At 41.1% G+C, this 24,106-nt stretch overlaps 1 protein-coding gene across 1 annotated transcript; it reads left to right on the forward strand.

The window, feature by feature from the left end:
* Positions 1 to 229: 229 nt before the first annotated feature.
* Positions 230 to 19,892, forward strand: LOC117676832 (TRPM8 channel-associated factor homolog). Its single transcript, XM_034436631.3, has 8 exons — positions 230 to 271; positions 6,517 to 7,154; positions 8,257 to 9,272; positions 9,710 to 9,804; positions 12,103 to 12,316; positions 13,975 to 14,214; positions 16,994 to 17,331; positions 17,977 to 19,892. The coding sequence occupies exons 2-8, from the start codon at positions 6,538 to 6,540 to the stop codon at positions 18,226 to 18,228; spliced, it is 2,772 nt and encodes a 923-aa protein (XP_034292522.2). The 5' UTR covers positions 230 to 271; positions 6,517 to 6,537; the 3' UTR covers positions 18,229 to 19,892.
* The last annotated feature ends 4,214 nt before the right edge of the window (positions 19,893 to 24,106 follow it).

Consider the following 24,106-nt stretch of genomic DNA (forward strand, 5'->3'; position numbering starts at 1 on the left):
ATCAAAACAGTAATGGAAAGTTTGCTAAGGATCAAGACAGAAATCCTGTCTTTGGATTTCAAAACAGTTCTGTGGAAATTTGAACTCCGGGCTTCTCCTTTGCATTTTGAAACACTCTTCTCCATTTGTTCCAGTTAATAAAATGAACGTGTCATCCACCCACAATATTCATTCCAACAGTCTATAAATAATGTTCCCAGGAATGCTTAGCCTCACTTTACAGGAAGGCACTTGAAAGACTCACACCTAAGTTGCAAGAGCTTCTGAGAAGGTAAGCTAAATCATTCATATTTAAATCAAAATGCAGAGCATTGTATTCTTTTCTAACAAACTGCCTCATAAATAATCTTTTTCCAGAATTTTTCTTGGTATCAATCAATGAGTCGTACTATTTTGTAGTTATCTGGGCGTTTGCCCTTCTGTGTTTTTGAAGATAGAAACATTTGCCTTTTGCAATCATTGATCATCTTTGACTTCTCAACAAGGGACTCTAAGGTAACATCCATCCGAATGAAAAAAAAAATCTGTTGGAAAATGAGCACAGCCAGTAGTTTAGAAAACAACATAGCTGTACTGTTGCAATATTTTCTGGATCAGACTCAATAAAGATATTAAGAAGTAAAGGTTTAAATATATTTTCTTTTATTTACAATAGGCATTCTATATTCACTGAATATTCACAGATAGAAGCGAGGAAAAGGGTGAAGATGGCTCCTTATATATACAATGGGTGGAGCTATATGTGGGAGTGGTGAGTCATGAATACATTAAAGATTGAAGAATAAATTAACCCCTGATATCCCATTCATATACTATTTACACATTAGAGAATAAGGCATTTACATCTGACAAATCCCCCTCTAAATGCCGATTCGTTATACAACACCAATTACATTCAGATTCAGGACAATATAAAATATGCAGTTTAGAAGTTAGATATTTGTGCTGTTTAGAAGGTAAGGGCTTTGTTAATATGTCAGCTAATTGTTCTGAAGTATCACAGTGTATTGCCTTAATAAATCCATCCTGAGACAACTGTCTCACATGTTTAAATTTTATATCTATATGTCTGGACCTTTGTCCAATGGCATCAGATCTAGATATTTCAATAGCTGCTTTATTGTCTTCATGCATGACAAAAGGCAAAGCAGGTTTTTTCCAAACATCTGAAATTAAATCGTTAAACCATACAAGGTTATTTGCAGCTTTGGATAAACAAACATATTCTGCTTCTGTCGTTGAAGTGGCTACTAGTTCTTGTTTACCAGTGTACCAGTAAACTGGACAGTCATTTAAGAGAAAAATATATCCAGATGTACTTTTTCTGCATGACGTGTCTCCAGCCCAATCTGCATCTGCGTAACATACAAGCTTTGGTTCTTTGTTATCACTAGGTTCTAATACTAAGCAGAAATCCAGAGTACTTTTCAGATATCTTAAAATTCTTTTAACAGCTTCCCAGTGATACATTGTTGGTTTGCTGACGTGTCTGGATAATAAATTGAGTGGTAAGGCGATATCTGGCCTAGTCCAATTAGATATATAGAGAAGTGAACCTATGATTGATCTATAAAATGTGTTATCCTTGAATTCAGGGGAAGATTCATCAGTATTTCTAAGAAAATCAGTTTGCATAGGAGTATCACAGGGTTTGGCATTGATAAGATTACATTTATTCAAAAGTTCTATAATTTTATCTCTTTGAGTAAGTTTGAATCCCCTTCTAGTCTTATTAATTTGGACACCAAGATATTTGTTCACTTTACCTAGGGATTTCAACGAGAAATGTTCATTTAACTTATTTACAAAAGTTTCTCTTCTCTCTTTGTGTTTTCCTATATACAAAATATCATCTACGTAAATCAATACAAACTCAACGTAGTTGTCACCCTTTTTGACAAAAAAACAGTTATCAGCAGTGGTAGCATTGAAATCCATAGTCTTAAGTACTTTTACCAAACAATCATACCATCTTTTACCAGATTGTTTTAATCCGTACAAACTCTTATTCAACAACCAAATTTCATTTTTGTTGGTGTATTGACTGTGAGGTGCTCTTACATATATTTCCTTATCTAGTTTCGCGTGTAGATAAGCAGTCTGTATGTCATATTGAAATACATCAAGGTTGAGTGCTGATGCTACCACTAGAGCTGTTTTGACACTCTCTGTTCTTACTGTGGGGGAATACGTATCAGTATAGTCCTCCGGATATTTCTGTGCATATCCTTGTGCAACTAATCTAGCTTTGTATAGAGTATTGCCTCCTTCTAAATTCTTAATTTTATATATCCACCTGGTACCAATAATTGTTTTATCTTTAGGTGCAATTGCAGGTGTAAATACATTTAATCCTTGTAAACTTTCCATCTCTTTCTTCATAGCTAGTTCCCATTTTTCTTTTTCCTCACAAGGAAGTTTTAACACTTCTTCATATGAGTTAGGTGTTATTGATTCACCATCCATATGCATTATGTAATCCCTGTATTTGTTTGGCATTTGATTCCTGTTGTTCCTAATGACTCTTTCAGGTTTGCTATTGTTATCGTGTAAATATCTTGCTTCCTTTTTGGTCAGTGTGTCTGTTCTTATTTTGTGTTGGCTATTTGTCCAAGTTTTAGTTTTGCTTTTGTGTTTGTTGATATTTTGTTTTTCTATGGTCCCTTCCTCATGAGGTTTTGTTTCTTTACATTTATTTGGAAATATTTCATTAAGATGTAATTTAGACCAGTTGGCTTGTTCATGGAACACAGCTGTTCTGGAAACTATAAATTTGTTATTATTATCAATGAATCTGTATCCTTTGGTGCCAGTTTCATATCCCATGAATTTGAGTCTTCTGGATACATTTTCTCCCTTTCTTCTCAACTGTTTGGGTATGTGTACGTCTGCAGTGACTCCAAATATGTGCATGTGTGCTAATTTTGGCTTCCTATTATACATTACTTCGTATGGTGTTTTGTTTACAATACTGGACCAAGTTCTATTTTGTGTGTAATTTGAATAATGTAGGGCTTCTGACCAAAATTGTTTGCTTAAGCCAGCATCCTCCAATGTGCATCTAATCATGGTTTGTAATGTGGAATTTTTCCTCTCTGCAATTCCGTTTTGGAACGCAGAAAATGGACTAGACGTGTAATGTAGCATTCCTCTGTCCTTTAACCATTGGGAGAATTCTTTAGACATGAATTCACATCCCCTATCTGTCATAATTTGTTTTATTCTGATATTGTGTTGTGTTTCTATGCGTTTGTAAAATTCCTTAAATTTTTGAAATGTTTCATCCTTATGTTTTAGCGTATAAACAAAACCATAACGGCTATAATCGTCCACTATTGTCAGGAAGTAGCGTTTTCTATAAGTGATTGATGGAGTTAATGGGCCTACTAGGTCCATGTGTACTAAGTCAAAAATTTTGTTAGTTGATCTAGTAGAGTTTCTTGGCCTAGGACTAGTTTTTAGTTTTGTAGATTTACATACTGAGCATTCCAAATAGTTTTCACAATTTTTTATTTTGACACCTTCTGCGTGTTCAGTCATTTTTTGTACTAAAGGAAAACTGGCATGTCCTAACTTCCTATGCAAGATGTGAGCACACTCATCATGAATTGGCTTACCTATTTTTGGTTTCTTTTTATCGTGTGTATCTGTATGATTATGAGATATTTTACATTCATCATTGTCACTGTTGCTAATATTTTCATCATCTGCTTCAATACAATCTTCTATATTTGAATCAATGTTATGCAACCATTCTTCCTTTGTTATCAAATAAGGTAGGCCTCCTTTAATCGTTACAGTGCCTATACTTGTTTTATTCTTCTCTAAAGTCGCTTTTCCCTTTGAGAAAACTATATTAATGTCAGAATCTCTACTTAGTTTTATGGCACTTAGTATGTTATGAGGTATTTCAGGTATTAACAATACCCCCTCTATTTTTCCTAGACCAGGCAAAGTTACATTCCCTCTGCCTAATACTTGAACCTTTTCTTGGTTAGCTACCTTTATTACAAATTTATCTTCTGTAAATGAAGACAGTATATTTTTGTTATTGGTGGTATGATTAGTTGCTCCAGAATCAATAAGCCAATTATTGTTCTCATTTTGCTGTAATTTTGTGCTGTCTTGTTTATTTAGTCCATTCAGTGAACCAGATTTTCTATCTTTTGAATTTTCTCTGCCCCCTCTATTTTCTCTGTAATTTGGTGGGCTTCTATATCTATGTCTATCTATGGATGACTGTCTATAATTGTATTTGTTCCTATATTCTGACCTGTGTCTTTCCTTTGAAATTTTGGGGCAATCTCTTCTATTGTGTTCCCTGGATCCACAATTGTGATATTTGTATGTTTCATTATATTTTTCTTGGAAAATTACTTTCCTAAAAGGTTTGTGTTCTGTGTGATTGCTAGAACGATTTTTTCTTGAATTGTCTTCTGCTATCAGTTTGTTAGATAGACTTTCTATGGATAAATATCCTAGATTGATAGTGTCTAAATGTGACATAAAGCTATCCCATGATGAATCAAGTGAGTTGATAATAACACTTTTCATTGTTTGATCTGAAATCACCTCCCCCCTCAAGTGCAGTTCAGCTCTTATTTTGTTTAAAGATATTAAATGCTCACTTTGGAAACCCCTGGTTTTACTCTAGATGAAAAGAAATCCTTAGACATTCTTGTGGTGGTAGCTACACTGTCGCTGTGAAACAAATTAAACATGCATTGGATAATTTCAGAAACAGTCTGATTTGGTTTGATGCTATGATACATTGCAGGAGACACACTAGATATTATTAAGTAAAAAGCTCTATGGTGTAAACAATCTATTTTTAAAGTCCAAGGTCTTTTTGGGGGACTAGTGATAAAGAATAGTAAGTTTTCCTTCATAAAGACCACCTGGAGCTGTTGATACCATTCTTGCAAATTAATGCCATCAACCCTTAGTTTTGGGAAGTCACTGGGTAAGTTTCCCACATTATTTTGTCCATTACTTACAACCTGAGGTAGTCCGTGGTCTCGCAAGTGTAGAAAATCGCAAAACGGCATGGGGATGCTCGCAACGAGTCTGCGTGGCTCTTTCACCAGTTCATGTCTTCCCGGGTCGTCTGCGTAGTTTCGCGCATGCGCGTTGTCCATTTCTTCTTTGACTTCGTTACGGAAGGTTCTCTCCACCGCGGCTCGCTCGCGCTGCTCTTCTTCAGACGAGTCGGTCTCTGTTTCGGCCTTGGGAGCTCTGACGACGGCGGTTGCTCTTCTTTTCTTTTTGGAAGTGTAGTCACTTGCTTCGGTCTTTGGTGTAGGGCGGAATCGACAAGGCTCTCTAGGTTCGGGCGTCGTCGCTCTCGAAGTCAGGATGGGAGTGGGCAGGTCTTGAGGTATCGGCTTGTTCGCTCTCTTCTTCGGTATCTTTTTGGTAATTTTTAGTTTTGGCCCAAAAGCAGCAAAAAGCGTTTTCATCGCTGACTTTACTTGGGATTTTGTTGAGTCATCTTCACTTTCTGATTCCGACTCTTCCGAGGAGTTTGAATCCTCTTTTTCATCCTCGTTGTCTGATAACGTTTTTCGCGCCAGAAATTTTGAACTGAGCATTTTGATTGGCTCTGCTTCGCTCATCTTGGAGGTCTGTTGAAACCAAGATGGCTGCCATTCAAAATTTCGCGCGGGATCACATTTCTTCTTCTTCGTAGTGACTTTCTCTGTAGTCATATTACTCACAATTTTTGGTTCTTTAGGCTTCTCATTAGTGATGTTTTTCTCTCTCGCTGCTCCGCTGTTCTTCAGCATTTCTTGGAGGTTCGCGATGAGGCTTTCATCATTTTTCTGGCTTTTTAATAGTTTTAATATCTCTGACCTGAGTTCGTTATTCTTTATTTCGATTTCCTCCTGGTCATCGTTTTCATCTATTATTTCTTCAGTGGTGTATTCTTCGGATTCTCTTGAAATTGCGTTTGTGGATTCGTTGATTATTTCTTGTTCTGTTTCCATTTCTTTGCTGTAGGCCCTGGTGTTGGGCCTATCCTTCTTGGACATTTTTAAGTTTTTATTGAGTCAATTAACCATCCTCTGCTACCAGCTTGTTGCAATATTTTCTGGATCAGACTCAATAAAGATATTAAGAAGTAAAGGTTTAAATATATTTTCTTTTATTTACAATAGGCATTCTATATTCACTGAATATTCACAGATAGAAGCGAGGAAAAGGGTGAAGATGGCTCCTTATATATACAATGGGTGGAGCTATATGTGGGAGTGGTGAGTCATGAATACATTAAAGATTGAAGAATAAATTAACCCCTGATATCCCATTCATATACTATTTACACATTAGAGAATAAGGCATTTACATCTGACATGTACAATAATGTCCAGCAATACTGCAAGAAAAATCACAGCCCACCACTGGATACCACATAGGTATCTGAATGTTTTGGGAGTGTTTGCATGTCCTGTTACCTCTTGCAGCATTATATGCAACATAAAATATATTGACAGAAATGTAAACTTTCTTTTTCAGATTCAGCAGCACAACTTTCTAATGGATTCCCAACATTCTTACGATTCTTTAGTAAGGGGCATTCTGTCCATCGATGTCACAGGAGATTTCAACCCTTGTGAGCTTTTGCTCACAGGAGACCGAGCATTCCCAGTGCTTGTAGATTCCAAGGGGCAAGTTCTTATAGCTGCATCCCAATATGGGAAAGGCCGGATCGTGGTCACTGCGCATGAAGCCATGTTACAGTTTCCCCAGTTCTTGCCGTTCATTAAAAATGCTCTGTCCTGGCTCAGGCCTTCCCCAAAGGCACTCATAGGAGTCCATAGAAGCCTGGATGCCCTCTCCGAGTTGCTCCACAGTAGTGGTATTAAAGTTCAACCAGATGCAACACTTGGGGACTCCCTTGGAGTATTCTGCAGAGATGCCTACAATGATGTGCAGGCTGATGACCTTGTGCAGTTCGTAAAGAGAGGCGGTGGACTGCTCATTGGTGGCCAGGCCTGGCACTGGTCATATCAACATGGAAAGGAGGCAGTCCTGGTTCGTTTTCCAGGAAACCTGGTGATCAGTGTGGCTGGAGTGTATTTCACTGCCAATGTGGGAGAAAATGGTGTTTTCTCTGTGCCTGAAAAAATTCCCAGGATTCCCCTCATCACTGAGTAAGTATTACTCCATCTCTATTTCTATGGTTATTAATCCTGTATATAACAGCGGATTTTTTTGTGACCCATGTCCCAATTATTTAAGGTTTGCAAAATAGACTACCCCAGATTAAGCAATTGTCTCATTCCAAAAATTATTTTTGGGAATGTTGGATTGTATGCCATGTGCTTGTACAAATATGTTGGCTGCTAACTTGTATAACAGTCTCCATGAAAAATGGGATTATTGTACTTCTAGACTGGGAAGGGAGGAACAAACTAACATATATCTAATTTAGTCATTAACAAGGAGATTGATTGAGAATGATGTTTTAACTGTTGTATTTTCTATTTATGCTTTAGAAGCAAAGATATTGAACTTTACAATAAAGTCCAATGTCCCTCAAATTGAAAAGACTTTCAGTTTCATATATCATGACTGTATAAATTAGTTTCATTCACCCAGCTTGAACCGAGTGGACTGGGGAAAATGCATCCAGCCTTATTGGATTCCTCAATTATTTAACAAAAACAAAAACATGTGATGCATTTATTTTGGAATTATTTGTACAGATTCTTTAAATTCCACTTGAATAAAATATATTCAGAGTTAAAAGAAAATTTATATTTCTTCCCTGTCAGAAATGACAAACAAACTGCAAATGAGATAGGACCAATAGAACAACAGGTAGCTTCTTAAGCAGACAGGTTATTTTGGTTTTATGGAAGATCTATGAGGCTTCCATCCAATTCTTCCAATAAAATTATGTCAGCAAGCATTGCCTTCAATTTGGGGAGCTTCAGCACAAAAATCTGAGTAAGTGTCCATTCAGTCTTCAATGCTTTTCTCATCTAGTATCCATTTAGCAGCAAACTAGCATCTTTTCTTTTTCTTCTCCTTCTCCTTCTCCTTCTCCTTCTCCTTCTCCTTCTCCTTCTCCTTCTCCTTCTCCTTCCTCCTCCTCCTCCTCCTCCTCCTCCTCCTCCTCCTCCTCCTCTCTGCATTGCTGATACTTGATATTACAGCTCATATTTAGTCAAGCCACCCTTCCAATGTTAGGATTCTAGTCTGAAGACTATCATACCCATGAAAAATATAATTTTACTGTTTTTTTTAAAGACATGGATTAGATATTCAAAGGGATTTACAAACTCTTCTGAAAGGAGTGGAGAGATTCAATGTAAAGGGGGATGACCTCCAGAATCAAATGGTTCCATCTCCCTTGCTTATCCATGGAGCCTTGGCATTTCCAGTTGGTATAACTGATACCTACCACTCCTTCCTGGCAGCTGCATACTACGGTCGAGGACGCATTGTAGTTGCCTCTCATGAAGGTTTTCTCAACATATCATCAATGAAATCTTTCCTCCTCAATGCCATCAGTTGGCTTTCTGCCGGAAAGGAAAGAAAGGTGGGCATTGGAGACAACTTACAGGAACTTTACTCCATGCTAAACCAAGCAAAGATTCCCTGTGAGCTAACCAACTTTAAAAAACACCTAGGCATATACTGTTGTACAGCCTACGATGCCAAAGAGAGGGAGCGCATCCATGAATTTGTCTCTGAAGGAGGAGGACTCCTAATTGGGGGTCAGTCTTGGTATTGGGCTTCTGTGAATCCTGATTCCAGTGCTATTGCAGAATATCCAGGAAATAAGATCCTGAATAAGTTTGGAATTGGGATTATTCAACACTATTTGGAAGTAGCTGAAAACAGCTGTCCTGCCGGAGAGCCCAGCGAAATAGCTTCCACTTATCATTTCCGGAAAGCATTCTTGAAGTTCAAGGAACATATTCGAAATGAGGAGATTCTACAACCACCATATTCCTTGTGGCTCCAGAAGTTGGTGCAAGACATTACAATATTCCTTGAGATCCCAGCTATGAACTCCCGTCCTTTCTCTTCAGTTCATGAAGAAGCTCTAGAGTTGGTTCAGATTAAAGGGATTCCTGAGGTCAGTAAACATAACCCAATCCAAGCTGATTCAGACCAAGCCATCTTACTTCAAATAGCTTCTGTGCTCTATAATGTTCTGCCAGAGTTTCAAGCCTTAGTACCGAGCTTGAAGCCATTTGACCCAAGCTCTTATCCTACAGCACCTTCTCAAAACATTCAAGTAAATGGAAGCAATAAAGGTATGAAATGTTGTTCTTAATTTTGAATATAGTGCTTCTTCTTTCAAGATAATGATCTGTGTGTGCAGGACATTATTTTTCTTTTTTTTTAAAAAAATTGTAATTTTATTAAAACACATACTTGACATTTACACAACATATAAATATCTTATCATTTTTAAGCATTATTTCATAGTGGTCTTCCATCTGTTACTTTATTCTTCTTCCCCTATATCTTAATCTATTACTCCTTCTTCTTCCCCTCATTTTCCTTTCCCCCCTCCCCCTATAGAGATCTATATATTTTAATTATATCTTTAATATTATACATTTCTACATTCATGTTATATACATTTTTATTCCACTCCATACACTCCATACATTTTACACTCCACAAATTATTTTTCATTTATGTATATAGACATGACCTTCTGAAAAATTGTCTACTTTGTTTTTAGGAAATGAAGCTTGGAGAAGCACTGGCATGTATGCTCCTCCAGCAACAACAGTCACTTTATTATTCTCACCCTCCACTCTCAACGCAAAATTGCAGGTAATATTCATTCTAAATTACACATCATGATATATAGTTAAGATTCTGCAGGTCCTCAACACACTAAGATAAGACCCCCACCTCCTCTCCTCCCATGCATCTTGCTCCTTTTCCCACAGCTTTGTACATTTTAAGCTAATTGAATATTACCATTTTGCCTGATGTTTTAATGTTTCTTTTACATGATTGTACATGTCCAGGTGAGAAGAGCCGCATAGAAGTTGAATAAATAAATGAAGATAAAATAAAGATGACCTGATGACAAATGAATGTTGAGATTTTGTTGCATCTCAGAGAAAAGGGCAAGTGCAGGGGGAAAAAAGGAAGAATATTTTTATTTTTGAAAAAGAAAGCTTGCAAATACAATTATAGTGCTTTCAAGTAGAGCAGAAATTAATCTCAATAACAAAAAGATTTTCTATTTTAAGTATTTTTCTACAGGCTCTTACACTACATTTACACGACATTCTTTAAAGTCCAACTTCAGTATGTTTTCATTTATATATTTTCTTTATGTCCAAAATATTTATTAATGGCCAACTTCTCTATTTCTCTTGTCTTAATTTGTCACTCTCATTATACTTTTTCACCAGAATTTGATCTGTCTTTGATCATTTTTTAAATTTCTGCTTCCTATTTTATTCACATTTTGGCTTTTTCTTCGCCCTTTTTTGGCAGGGCTTAAAGATTGTTCACCTCTCCCCAGTCTTGGCTCCACCTGAAGGTAAATTTTCCCTTCATGCAGCTCTGAGGGAAGGAAAAATACATTTTTCTCCCCAGTTTCCTCAATTGCTCTTCCATTGCCACTTCTTATCAAAGCTGCCTAATTCTTAATTTGCCTGTTTATTTGATTCCTGGCATTGTCTTGGTTTATTCAGTTGTGTCCTCATGAGGCCTGTGACAGAAGAGCTTCAGGCAGCCATTTTGTCTTTCTTCCTTCCCACCTCCTGCTTGGCACTTCTATTTAATTGGCCCCTGGCTTGTCTTTGGCTTCATCTTTTCTCTTTATTTACTTACTTCTGGACGGGCTTTATGACTTTTCTCTTCTGAATCTTGGCTCCTTCTGAGGGAAATGGCTTGAAAAATGTTTCCCTCATTCCAGATCCTGAGGGAATGAAAAAAAACCCGGCCCTCTCTCCTCAGTTTCCTTAGTTGTAGCCTCCTTCCTGGTTGCCTCTCCTCATCAGGGCACTCTATCTTTTAATTTGCCTTTTTATTTGACTCCTGAGCTTTGGCTCTGTTTATTTGGCCTTCTCTTCATGAGTCCTTTGGCTGCAGAGTTCCCAGGCAGCCATCTTGTCTTCCCTCAGTCTCCTGCCCAATGATTCTGTTTGATTGGTCACTGCTGTTTGATTGGCAGCTTGGGTGTCCCTGACAATGGGGGAGGGCCAAGAAGGAGCACAGGTGTTTCTCACCTGCTCAGGTATGTTGTCCTTCTACAGGTCTCAAATAAATAAATTCTGCCCTTCATCCTAAAAGCATTTAAACTCTTTCCCAATGTTTTTTCATTTCAAAAATGTACCTGGAGGTGCTCGAATATTGAAGCGGGCACAATGTGCAAGAAAAAGGAGACTATTATTTATTAGAAATATATCCATATATATATATATATATATATATATATATATATATATATATATATATATATATATGTATAGTTTAGATATAATTTATATTTTATATTAAAAATAGTTTTAATATGATTATAATATACAGTTTTATTAGTGTGTGTGTCTGTGTGTGTATACACACACACGTACACAGACACACAGACAGACAGGCAGACAGACAGACACACACACAGACACAGACACACAGACACACAGACACACACACAGACACACACACCCCAGTGATGGGTTGCCCCTGGTTCAGACCGGTTCGCAAGAACCGGTAGTAAAACCGGCGGGAGGCCCCGCCCACCGCCCCAGATGTCACCATCGGCGATCTGCGCATGTGCAGAAGCTTCTGCAAATGTGCAGAAGCAAGGCATTGCGCTCGCTTCGCTCACACGCGCACACAATCCCGTTGTGAACCAGTAGTAAAGGTAAGTATAACCCACTCCGACACACACACACACACACACATATATATATAGCGAATTATCCTAAAAATATGAGTTCCAGGTGTAGCTATAAAATAACACTTCTAATCAAATGAATAACACTTCTAATCAAAATCAGAATTAGTCTTCCTTTTTTTAGATGCTCGAAGCCCACACCACCTCATTCAAAGTCACCATTAAGCCATTTCTCTTCATTGTGACTTGTTCATTTCAATGGAGGTTGTTTTCCACAGGTGCAGATTGGGTGCCACACTGATAGTTTAGTTAATCACAAGGAATGGAAGCGTCCTCCAGTGGTGACAAGGCAGTTTCCAGTGGAGAGGGAAAGGATGGAAGTCTCCAGTTTGTGGGGAGGCCTCCTGTACATCATTGTACCAGAGAACTCTTCGTTGGGCTACTTCTCTGTCACCATCAAAGGGGCCACCCAGGCTCCTTATTTCAAGCATGGTAACACAACTCCTTCCTCAATTTGTGAAGTTGAAAACTTTTCTACTTTGCTGGTTGGTTCCGAACTGATTTGGCTCCAAAAGGCATTGAAGCTAGCAAACTTTCTGGAGTCCATCTCCATTTAGAAACCCAGCACAAAAAGGGATATTCTTCAGGAATTCAGAGAAATGTTATGGATTAATATTTACAAGAAATAAACTGCACCATTGTATGTCTTCCATTTAAATATTTATTTTGCTTATTATTTATTTAATTAATTTATATGCTGCCCCTCTTACCTGCAAGATGACTTTGGGTGGCTTGCAAACAATAAAAAGATGGTTATAGGATATATTCCTACATAGGTCTTTAAATGTAATAACCACCACCTTGAACTGGACCTGTGGTGTTTTATGTGCTGAACAGTGGTGTTTTATGTGCCACTCTAAAGGCCCCAGAACTATGCACACCAGCAGAATGCTCTTGGAAAATAGTCCCATGTAGAGTCCGTTGCAGTAATCCATCTGAGAGAGATGACCAGGGTGTGAGTGACTGTGCAGTGTGCACAGAGCCTCATGATCCAGATAGGGGTGTAACTGGCACACAACACAAAGTTGCACAAAGGCCCTCATAGCTGCAACTGCCACATGCTCTTTGAGCAGGAATCGTGAGTCTAGGACGGGGGTGGGGGTGGGGGTGGGGCGGCAAATGTGGCTCTTTTACAACCTGTGAACTTCAACTCTCAGAATTCCTGAGACAGTTGTCTCAGGAATTCTGGGAGTTGAAATCCACAGGTTGTAAAAGAGCCACATTTGCCCACCCCTGGTCTAGGAGAACCACCTCCCAGGTTGCATGCTGGTCTGTCTGGGGTAGTGATACCCTATCCAGAACTAAAGATAATAAACAATAGGAGTTTGAGGCACCTTAAACCCCCAGGCACTCTGTCTTACCAGGGCTCAGCTGAAGCGTTTCATCCCCCACCCAGATCCCCCCACAGTCTGCAGGTGTTGTGAAAGGGTAGCCAAAGCATCACTTTGTCAATATCATCCTGAAAAGTTCATATTTAAACCAGGAGACTACAGAATATTGTATTCAAGGCCTTTGAAGGCATAATTATTATTTTATTTCTTTATGCAATCATTGCTCTGCAATGAAAAATTAGAAATAGTGAAATAAATTAATCAGGGTTATCTTGGAAATTTCATTTTAAAAATGGGTGATTCCTCACAATTCTAAACAATTGCTCTTTCTATGGTAAAAATGTTAGAAATCCTGTTTATATATAGCACCACAGAGCAATGAGTACAGTCACCATGTGCTTTACTGCTCAACTGTTTTACACTGTAGCAGAAAAAACGGGAAATTCTACTTAGAACAAAAGAGCAGAGAGTATATATACCATAGAACCAAACTTGTAAACATTGCCATCTACTGGATGAATACTATTGTATTGCATAGAAATATATTCCAACAATTAATTTAAAAGAAAAAAACATTTCCCAGGACTATAGATGCAGCAGAGATTTCTTAAAGAAATTTCTGTACTTCTTTGCCTTTTCATGGAATCTATCATTGGACACACCTATGATTGTGATCAAGAAAACATTTTTCTTCCTCCCTCCTATTTTTGGTTTAAGAAAATATTATACCCAGGTGTTCTGTCTTAAATGTTTCTTTAGGTGAAACCAACATCCAGGATTGGCAAGATACTATCCGCCACTATCCTGCTCCCTGGGCGGAACTAGAAACCGAAAATATCATCCTCACACTGCCGTCAGACGCTGTACGTAGTCATGATGGGATCGCTTTCCTACTCCAGACCTGGGATCAGATGATGAGGGCCATCACCCAGTTAGCAGCCATCCCTTCTATTTTTCCCAGACCAGAGAGGATTGTGGCAGATGTTCATATAGCAGCAGGCAAGTATAAACTAGTTCACATCACACATTTTAGAGGAAAACCCTAAAATATTATTGGTCTGCTTTCTTAATTTACTGGTCAAAATGTGTTACGGTGGAGCAGTGGTTAGAGTGCAGTACTGCAGGCCATTTCTGCTGACTGCCGGCTGCCTGAAATTTGGCAGTTCAAATCTCACCAGGCTCAAGGTTGACTCAGCCTTCCATCCTTCCAAGGTTGGTAAAATAAGGACCCAGATTGTTCAGGGCAATATGCTAACTCTCTAAATCACTTAGAGAGGGCTGTAAAGCACTGTAAAGCGGTATATCAGTCTAAGTGCTATGGCTATAATATAATTATTGTACTAATGTTGCAATTCACATCGTTTCCCAACACACTGCAGCAAACTCACAAGTGCACCATGGGCTTTCATTTCCATTTTGTTGAAAAATTCAGTTTATACGGAGATTGCAGGGAACAGATAGATAACCATTATCAGAAATTTGAAGGGATTATTTGCAGCCAACACTTGAAATCAGTTAGTTCTTGGCTAAAGTTTGCCCACCCAAGCTTATTATTTTCCCCCCTCTGTGATGAAGGATCTATGTAGCCTAGAGAGTAGTTGGAGGGCCAGTCTTTCTGAATCTGACCGGACACTAGTAAGATCCCACATTAGGAATTACTTAGTGGTGATAAAAGCAGCGAAATGTAGTTATTTTGCTGCTCTTATTGCGTCATCAGATAATCGCCCGGCCGCCCTCTTTAGGGTGACCCGCTCCCTGCTCCACCAGGAAGCGCGGGAGGACCCCTTGGAGGGTAGAGCCGAGGATTTTGTTCAGTATCTGTATGACAAAATCACTCAGATTCGGGAAGATTTGGACTCCGACTGGGTAGTCTCAGGGGGAGAGACAAGGGCAGGTCTTGAGAATGTTATCTGGGATGAGTTTGATCCTGTGACCCCTGAGGACGTGGACAGGATTCTGGGTAGACTGAACGCGACCACTTGTTTATTGGACCCGTGTCCTTCCTGGTTAGTACTGGCTTCCCGGGAAGTGACACGAGGCTGGCTCCAGGGGATTATAAACGCTTCGCTGGGTGAGGGTGACTTTCCCGCCACCTTGAAAGAGGCAGTGGTGAGGCCTCTCCTCAAGAAGCCTTCCCTGGACCCGGCAATGTTGGTAAATTATCGTCCAGTCTCCAACCTTCGCTTTGTTGTGAAGGTTGTTGAGAGTGTGGTCGCGCAACAGCTCCCCCAGCACCTGGATGAAACGACGTATCTGGATCCGTTCCAGTCGGGCTTCAGGCCCGGGTACAGCACGGAAACGGCATTGGTCGTGTTGGTTGATGATCTCTGGAGGGCTCGAGACAGGGGTGCTCCTCTGTCCTGGTCCTATTAGATCTCTCAGCAGCTTTTGATACCATCGACCATGGTATCATGCTGCACCGATTGGAAGAGTTGGGGGTGGGAGGCACTGTGTTGCGGTGGTTCTCCTCCTTTCTCTGTGACCGGTCACAGTCTGTGTTGACAGGGGGACAGAGGTCGACCCCGAGGCCCCTCATATGTGGGGTGCCGCAAGGGTCGGTCCTCTCGCCTCTCCTGTTCAACATTTATGTGAAGCCGCTGGGCGAGATCATCCGTGGTTTCAGGGTGGAGTACCATCAGTACGCTGACGACACTCAGCTGTACATCTCCACCCCGGATCACCCCAACGATGCCCTTGAAGTGATGTCCCGGTGCCTGGAGGCCGTACGAATCTGGATGGGGAGGAACAGGCTCAGGCTCAACCCATCCAAGACCGAGTGGCTGTGGTTTCCAACGTCCCGATATAGTCAGTTGACGCCATCACTGACTATTGGGGGTGAATCATTGGCCCCCACGGAGAGGGCTCGCAACTTGGGCGTCCTCCTGGATTCACGGCTGTCTTTAGAAGAGCACTTGACGGCCGTGACCGGGAGGATTTTTCATCAGGTTCGCCTGATTCGCCAGTTGCGTCCCTTTCTGGATCGGGACTCGTTACGCACGGTCACTCATGCCCTTGTCACCTCCTGCCTGGACTACTGCAACGCTCTCTACATGGGGCTCCCCTTGAGGAGCACCCGGAGGCTCCAACTGGCGCAGAGTGCGGCCGCGCGGGTGGTAATGGGAGCGACATGGCGTTCCCATGTAACACCCCTCCTGCGCGAGCTGCACTGGCTCCTGGTGGTCTTCCAGGTGCGCTTCAAGGTTCTGGTTACCACCTTTAAAGCGCTCCATGGCTTAGGACCTGGGTACTTGCGGGACCGCCTACTAACACCAATAGCCTCCCACCGGCCGGTACGCTCCCATAGAGAGGGGCTCCTCCGGGTGCCGTCAGCCAAACAATGCCGACTGGCAGCCCCCAGGGGGAGAGCCTTCTCTGTGGGGGCACCTACTATCTGGAATGAGCTCCCCCCAGAGATATGGAGGATCCCGGATCTGCGCACCTTCCGCCACGCCTTAAAGACCTTACTATTTCACCAGGCCGGCCTGGCCTAATTTTCCCCCTCTTTTATAAGAGATTTTTAAAATTTTAAATATCTTTTAGTATTTTATATATTCAATTTTAAATTGGTTTTAAAAGTTTGGGGTTTTAAATTTGTCGGGGCTAAAATTATTTAATTTGATTTTATTCTATTTTAAATTTTGTATGTATGTGTTTTTTATTGTTTGGCTGTGCACCGCCCTGAGTCCTTCGGGAGTAGGGCGGTATAGAAATCTAATAAAATCTAATAAAATATAAAAATATAAATATGTAACTGTATCAATCCCAACTCTTTCCTTAGGTTGGATGCACTCTGGCTATCCAGTCATGAGCGATGTAGAAGCCCTACCTGAGATCATAGATGTGCAAGATTTCTATGCCAAAGGAACCTGGGGCCCAATCCACGAACTGGGTCATAACCAGCAGAAAAGTGGGTGGAATTTTCCACCCCATACCACGGAAGCCACCTGCAACCTCTGGTCCGTTTACGTCAATGAGACTGTGCTGAGCATCTCCCGAGAAATAGCCCACCCAGAGCTTCAACTGCATGCAAGAAAGGAGAGGATTGAGAACTACATTAGAAATGGAGCTAATCTGAATGACTTTGAAATATTCACTGCACTTGAACCCTATTTGCAGGTAAGAAAGCTGTTCATGGGAGGCCACTGGCATAATACAGATAGTCCTCGACTTACAACAGTTCATTTAGTGACCGAAGTTACAATGGCATTGAAAAAAGTGACTTATAACTGTTTTACACACTTATGACAGTTGTAGCATCCCCATGGTCCGTTGATGAAGATTTGGACACTTGGCAACTGATTCATATTTATGATGATTACAGTGTCCTGGGATCATGTGATCCTCTTTTGTGACCTTCTGAGAAGCAAAGTCAATGGGGGAAGCCAGATTCACTTAACAACCATGTCACTGACTTAACAACTGCAGTGATTTACTTGTGGCAAGCAAAGTCAAAAAATGGGACAAAATTCACTTAACAAATATTTCGCTTAGCAACAGGAATCTGGGGCATAATTGTGGTGGTAAGTCAAAGAGTACCTCGATGTAGGATTGTAGAGTTGGGGGGGAAATCTTTCTCAAAAAGGGGAAGAAAATGCTATCAGTTGAGGTCAATTCCTGCAATTGATTAAAAGTGTAAAAATAGGTTTGTGACTTCTCTGTTTTTATACTGGTGGCCTTTGATCCAAACAACATAAGAACATTCAGTGTAAAATAATGTAATAGATTGTCACTGATCTATGCAATTGCCCTATTTTTCTTCAGCTGCAGGAAGCCTTTGGTTGGGATTCCTACATCCACATTTTAGCGAAATACCAAACCATGAGCAACATCCCAGATGACAACCGATACAAGATGAACCTGTGGGCAGAAACCTTCTCTCAGGAAGTCAACAGAAACCTGGCTCCTTTCTTCAAAACCTGGGGGTGGCCCATTGAGGACACTGTCTCCGAGAATCTGGCCTTATCCTATCCCGCTTGGGCTGAGGATCCCATGATAGAGTATCGGCACTCTTGAAGGACCAGAAGCCAAGATCATCCTCATCAGAGAACACTGGAATTTTTTTTTTTTAATTTGATTTATATGCCGCCCTTCTCCGGAGACTCAGGGCGGCTTACAATGCGCTAAGCAATAGCCTTCATCCTTTTGTATATTTATACAAAGTCAGCTTATTGTCCCCACAAACTGGGTCCTCATTTCACCTACCTTAGAAAGGATGGAAGGCTGAGTCAACCTTGAGCCTTGGAGAGATTCGAACCAGCAAGTAATTGCAGGCAGCTGTGTTAATAACAGGGTGCTTAGACCACTGTACTATCAAGGCTCTATTGGGGGGGATGTTATACTCAAAACTGAGTCTGATAATATGAATAAATTTTTCTATTTAGCTGTTACACATGGAGGATTTCAGCTCCACTATTTTGTTGCTACCTTTTTTTAAAAAGCATCTTTTATATTGTCAGACACCCTAGGCCTTAAATCGGGAGGGGAATCTTTATTCTTGTAATCTTTAGAATTTTTAAGTGGAAGTGAAAGTGAAAAAAGTGGTGTTTTTTTTTAAAGTGGGGAAAAAAAAACCAGTGGTGAAATGTAAAATTTGTTACTACCAGTTCTGTGGGCATGGTTTGGTGGGGGGGTAATGTGACATGGCCAACTTTTTTTTTTTTTTTTACTATTAAAATCATTATTATTTTTTTGCTTTTAAAAGGAAAAAAAAGCCTCTGACGATCAGGCAACTCAGCTGGAATTGTCAGAGCCTTTTAAAAGCATTTTTTAAACAACCTCTAAAGAGGTTGTAGAAAAAATGCTTTTAAAAGTAAAAAAAAAATGGCCTCTGATGATCGCGCAGCTCAGCTGGGCATGGGGGGAGGAAGGGATTTTTCCTACTGCTTCTCTGAATCACCCGCTGCCATCGCTACCGGATCGGGCGATCCGGTCCGAACCGGGAGCATTTCACCCCTGAAAAAAACCATAACCTAACCTTATTTTAATCATTAATTCTATATAGGGAAATGGACGTATGAGCTACTGTGTTTTCCTGAAAATAAGACCCTGTCTTATATTGTTTTGAACTTGGCCTTATTTCTGGGGAGGTCTTATTCTTTTGGGGCGCATGGAGCAAGACGAGGCTCCTCTTGCCGTCTTACCTGATTTCCAGCTCTGTCTCTCTAACCCTAACCATAGGAAATAGCGGGCACCGGCTGCGTATGCAATTAAATATTTTTTGGGGAGGGCTTATTTTCAGGGAAGGCTTATTTTCCGTGTGTGTGTGTGTCTTATTTTAGCGCATGTGCTTAAAAGCCCGATTGGGCTTATTATCAGGGGATGTCTTATTTTTGGGGAAACAGGGCATTTGCTAGCTATATGAAGCTAAAAGTAAAGAGAAACTCATGTTTTTATTATAATCTTTAATATTCTATTATGTTTAGTTCCCAAATTGGTGTTGGTTTTGATAATGGCACACATTACTATTAAGCTCTTTGCATCTTTAAATCACTGTATTTTATTTTAAGAAATGTATCTGCTTGATCTTTCTCAGTGGCTTGTGGCTTGTTCCTTCTGATTTACTTGATCTTTCCTGAATTGAGTGGATTCTGGATTCTATCATGTTATTTTATATCTCCAACCCCAGTTTATATTGTCACTCTATGACTGTGTAAAGAATAAAATTTTAAATGCTTTCATCTTTCTGTGTGCTTTTAGAAAATTTGGAAATACTATTTTATAAAATGTGTAATTGTTCCAAAATGCCTCAGCAGTGCTGAAGGAACTTGTCTGAGGTCAGAAACAAAACAGGTCTGTGGTAAGAAGAACATGGATAGGAGACCACCAGGAGATCCCAGGAGATCTCGCCTCGTGGCTTGGGGCTGTCATTCAGGCAGGACTGAGGAGCTGACCTGGCGACACCCAGAAGTATGTCCGGTCGCCCAGTCTAGGCATCAGCTGCCGCTATGATCGCCACCAAAGCCTGCGCTGCCGCTGCATAGCTGAGAGGCAGGCCCCAGAAGCAGCTGAAGTTCGGGGCCTTGCCTGAGCAGAGCCAAGCCAAGCCGAGCCTCGGCTGGTCTGATGAGCCGAGAGGAAAAGCGGAGTTAAAGCAGGCTAGGTTTGGTGTAGGTTGGCTTGCTTGTTCAGATGTGGGTTAACTGTACAAGAAATGCAAGATGGGGATGGGGCCAATGGGTGGAGTCACAAGTAGAGCACGGGAGCCTTTAAAACGGTGGTGGGGAGCATTGCGCGAAAGCGCTGACAATATCTCACTTGGAAAGTTGGTGATTGTTGTAACGTGCCGGAGGGCCTGATAAAGATCCCTACAACTAGGAACCAAGTTACCTGGAGTCTTATTTCAAAGAGCCATTCCGGAACCTGACATCTAGCCTCTGGAGCATCCTCTCACATTCGGAATGGGATTTATTTATTTATTTATTTATTTCCAATTTATATACTGCCCTTCTCCCTGAGGACTGAGGGCGGTGTACAGCCAGAATTAAGAACATGAAATACAAATATTAAAAAACAATTAAAATATATATAAATTTGGCCCAAAAATTAAAAATCACAAACCAATTAAAACATTCAAAAATTTCTTCTTAAACCAGCCTGGCTTGCTGAAAAAAGAAAGTTTTAAGGGCACGGCGGAAGGCACCGAGGTCTTGAATTCTCCTTATCTCTGGGGGCAGCTGGTTCCAGAGGGTAGGTGCCCCCACAGAGAAGGCCTTCCCCCTGGGGGTCACCAGCCTACATTGTTTGGCCGATGGCACCCCGAGGAGGCCCTCTCTGTGGGAGCGCACGGGTCGATGGGAGGTCATCGGTAGCAGCAGGCGGTCTCGAAGATAGCTAGGCCCTATGCCATGGAGCGCTTTAAAGGTGATAACCAACACATTGGGATAACGCATTGCGGCTGACTCGCCCCGGCCCACTTGCCCTGGCATCACCACAGCTGACTTGCCACAGCCAACTCCCCATGGCCAACTCGCCGCAGGACAATTCAGCGTGGGATAACTCAAGAGAGGAACAAGTGAATTTCGCCTCGCTTCGAGGACTTCTAAATTGAGAAGGTTCAAGCGTAAAGCAAGACAAGGCCCACTGCGATTCACTTGTCCCTCTCTTGAGGTGATAAATCCATCCAAAGCAAACTGAACTCCTACCAGTGGTGAAATGCTACCGGAAATGCTACCGGAAATCCTGCTTTCTAGTGAATCTAAATTGCGCGGCACAGCTGTTCCCAGCAGCGAAGCGGTGGCAATCCGCGGAGGATTTCACCACTGATTCCTACCCTCTATTTTATCCTAAGGTGACAGGGAGTTTGTCTGGGATTGGATAAATTTGGGTGCTCTCATCCAGTTTATGGCCAACAAGAACCACTCATATAGATGTTGTAGAACTCCGAGTCTCTCTCTCTCTCTCTCTCTCTCTCTGTGCAAAATGCAAAAACTTCTGCAAGATTTCACTGAGCCTAAAATGCCTCATTCTTGTTAGCCGTTTCCATGTGGATGTCCATCAACCTGCAATTAGAAATCCTGATTTGACCTTAGAAGATACAGTGCAGATAAAAAAAAAATGGCTACTCAGCAGTTTCCAGGACATCTGTTGGCATTAAATTGAAGTCAGAAGGTGGCAGCACCGTACCAATTAATTAAACTCACAAGCACCTTTTTAAGGTTTACTCAAAGAAGAAGAGGAAGAACAGCAGAAAAAGAATGTAAGGGAGAGACAGAATAGAGAACAGGGAGGGAGAATGAGAGGGAGGAGACCCCCTTACAAAGAATGGATGGGATGATCTTCCTTCCTCAAATTCCATTTGCAGACTGTGGATACCCCCTCCCTCCCTCTCTCCCAGTGGTGGGTTCTAACCGGCTTTACTACAGGTTCTCTTCGTGCACGCACTTCGCTTCGCTCGCATGCGTGCCGAACTTGTGCTCCGCGCAAGGGCGTTACAAATCTGCCCAGCTGAGGTGCGGCAATCCACTCTGCCACACCCTTCAGCTGGGCTACAAACAAAGAAATAAAAGGTAGGAATAACACGGGGGCGGGTGGGAGGGCCCAGCTCCCGAAGAGAGAGAACCGGTTCGGTGACGTCATATTGTCACCACTACCGGCTTGGCCGAACCGGGCCGAACCGGGAGGAACTCACCACTGCTCTCTCCCCAACCAAGGTAGAATTGATGAGCATCTGTAATTTATCCACTGTAGAGTTTGTGTGTGTTGGATAAGAAGATAACTACCCAGCATATAGGGGTAGTTCCCCACTTATGACTGGTCACTTAGCAACTGTTTAAAGTTACGATGGACCTGTCCAAGGTTCTGAACAACTTGGTTCTGAAGTTCTGATGACTAGGGCCCACACCCCATGACCACATATCAGTCACTTGGAAACCAGCATGCGGTGTCCCATGGTCCCATGATCACTGTTTATGACATTTTAGCCCAAACCTGGCATTTGTAGGTAGTCCTCAATTTACGATCACAAAAAATTCCCATTGCTAAGCAAGACAACCGTTAAGTGAGTTTTGCCCCATTTTACAACCTCTCTTGCCACAGTTGTTAAGTGAATCACTGCATTATTAAGTGAATCAATTGGTCATTAAAAAAATCTGTCTTCCCCCACGGGCTTTGCTTGTCAGAAGGACAGGGCAACCATCATAAATACACGCCGGCAGCCAAGCATCCGAATTTTGATCACATGACCATGAAGATGCTGCAATGGTTGTAAGTTCCCCCGATCCGGAGAGAACTGGCTGAATCCCACCACTGGCTGTAAGTTGAGGACTACCTGCATTTCCAGTTTTGGACAAAACTTTACCCATAACGAACAATTACAAGCGCTTAAAAACTGCTTGTTATAGTCATTAAGTGAGCTCTTAATAAATGCTTAATGACTATACTGTTCGCTTAATAACTGCCATAAAAAGGTTGTAAAATCAGGATGGTCAGGTGCGTGACCCATTTTACGAGTGTCGCAACTTACGACTGTAATGGGCAGCTCTATTACAGTCATAAGTTGAAGAGCTACCTGTACTGTATATGAAAGGACCTGGTGGGAATAATACTTCCCAACATATCATAAAATTAAGGGTCATCATAAAACAGACGTAAAGGACATCTGTCTTTCCTTACCTTTAGCTGCCAACCTGTTGTAGGAAAAGGGCCTCAGGTGGAAACATACTGGCCGTAACTCTCAAAGATCTCCTTCTATCTTTTCATGGTCAAATATTTGGGAGGGACCCAATCACCCAGTTTTTCCTCTGGGACAATGTAGAGCCTTCTGCCCCTCAGTCAATCATAAATATTTCCAACCCTCTGAGCCCAAGTTAATTTAAATACCCTGCAGAATGTGACCTAAAAGGACTGTTCCAAATGAATACAGAGAGAGTAGTAAATACATTTCAATAATTATTTCTATTTAATGGTTAGAGGTAGGAGGTGACCAAGCTGAGCCTGAAGGAGGGGTCAAATGCATCATCGGTCTCAAATCTCTTGGCACACACAAGAGATTTAAGCCCAGCCCACCTTGAATTCCTTTGTCTCTTTTCAACCACCAATTTGCTTTGACTGTTAGTAGTTCAGATTCTTGTACAGAGCTTAAGCGTGCCATAAACTTTTACATTCATTTGAACTGCCTGGACTCCTCATTTCCCATACTTGACATTAGTGATCTACAAAACTCGTCCATCCATCCATCCATCCGTATATTATAATCTACCTTTCCATCAGTGTTTGCAAATCAGTTGGTAATGCTTATTCCAAAACTATACATACATAATTATACTGAAGTAAAAATAGATTCAGTTTAGAAAAACCGATTCTGCATTCCAGAGAATATCATGACCATAAATGATATTTTTTGCCAGACTGTAGCATGTCAAAGATATATACAGTATCCACAAATTGTCTCGGG

The sequence above is a fragment of the Pantherophis guttatus genome, chromosome 7 (genome assembly GCF_059756535.1).
Source record: "Pantherophis guttatus breed Tessera chromosome 7, ASM5975653v1, whole genome shotgun sequence".
Classification (NCBI taxonomy): Eukaryota; Metazoa; Chordata; class Lepidosauria; order Squamata; family Colubridae; genus Pantherophis; species Pantherophis guttatus.

Excerpts from the sequence above, each read along its gene's own strand:
- LOC117676832 (XM_034436631.3), top strand. The coding sequence starts at position 6,538 with ATGGATTCCCAACATTCTTACGATTCTTTAGTAAGGGGCATTCTGTCC. Across the intron at positions 12,317-13,974 it reads GGCTCCTTATTTCAAGCATG|GTGAAACCAACATCCAGGAT; the intron begins GTAACACAACTC and ends ATGTTTCTTTAG. Across the intron at positions 17,332-17,976 it reads CACTTGAACCCTATTTGCAG|CTGCAGGAAGCCTTTGGTTG; the intron begins GTAAGAAAGCTG and ends ATTTTTCTTCAG.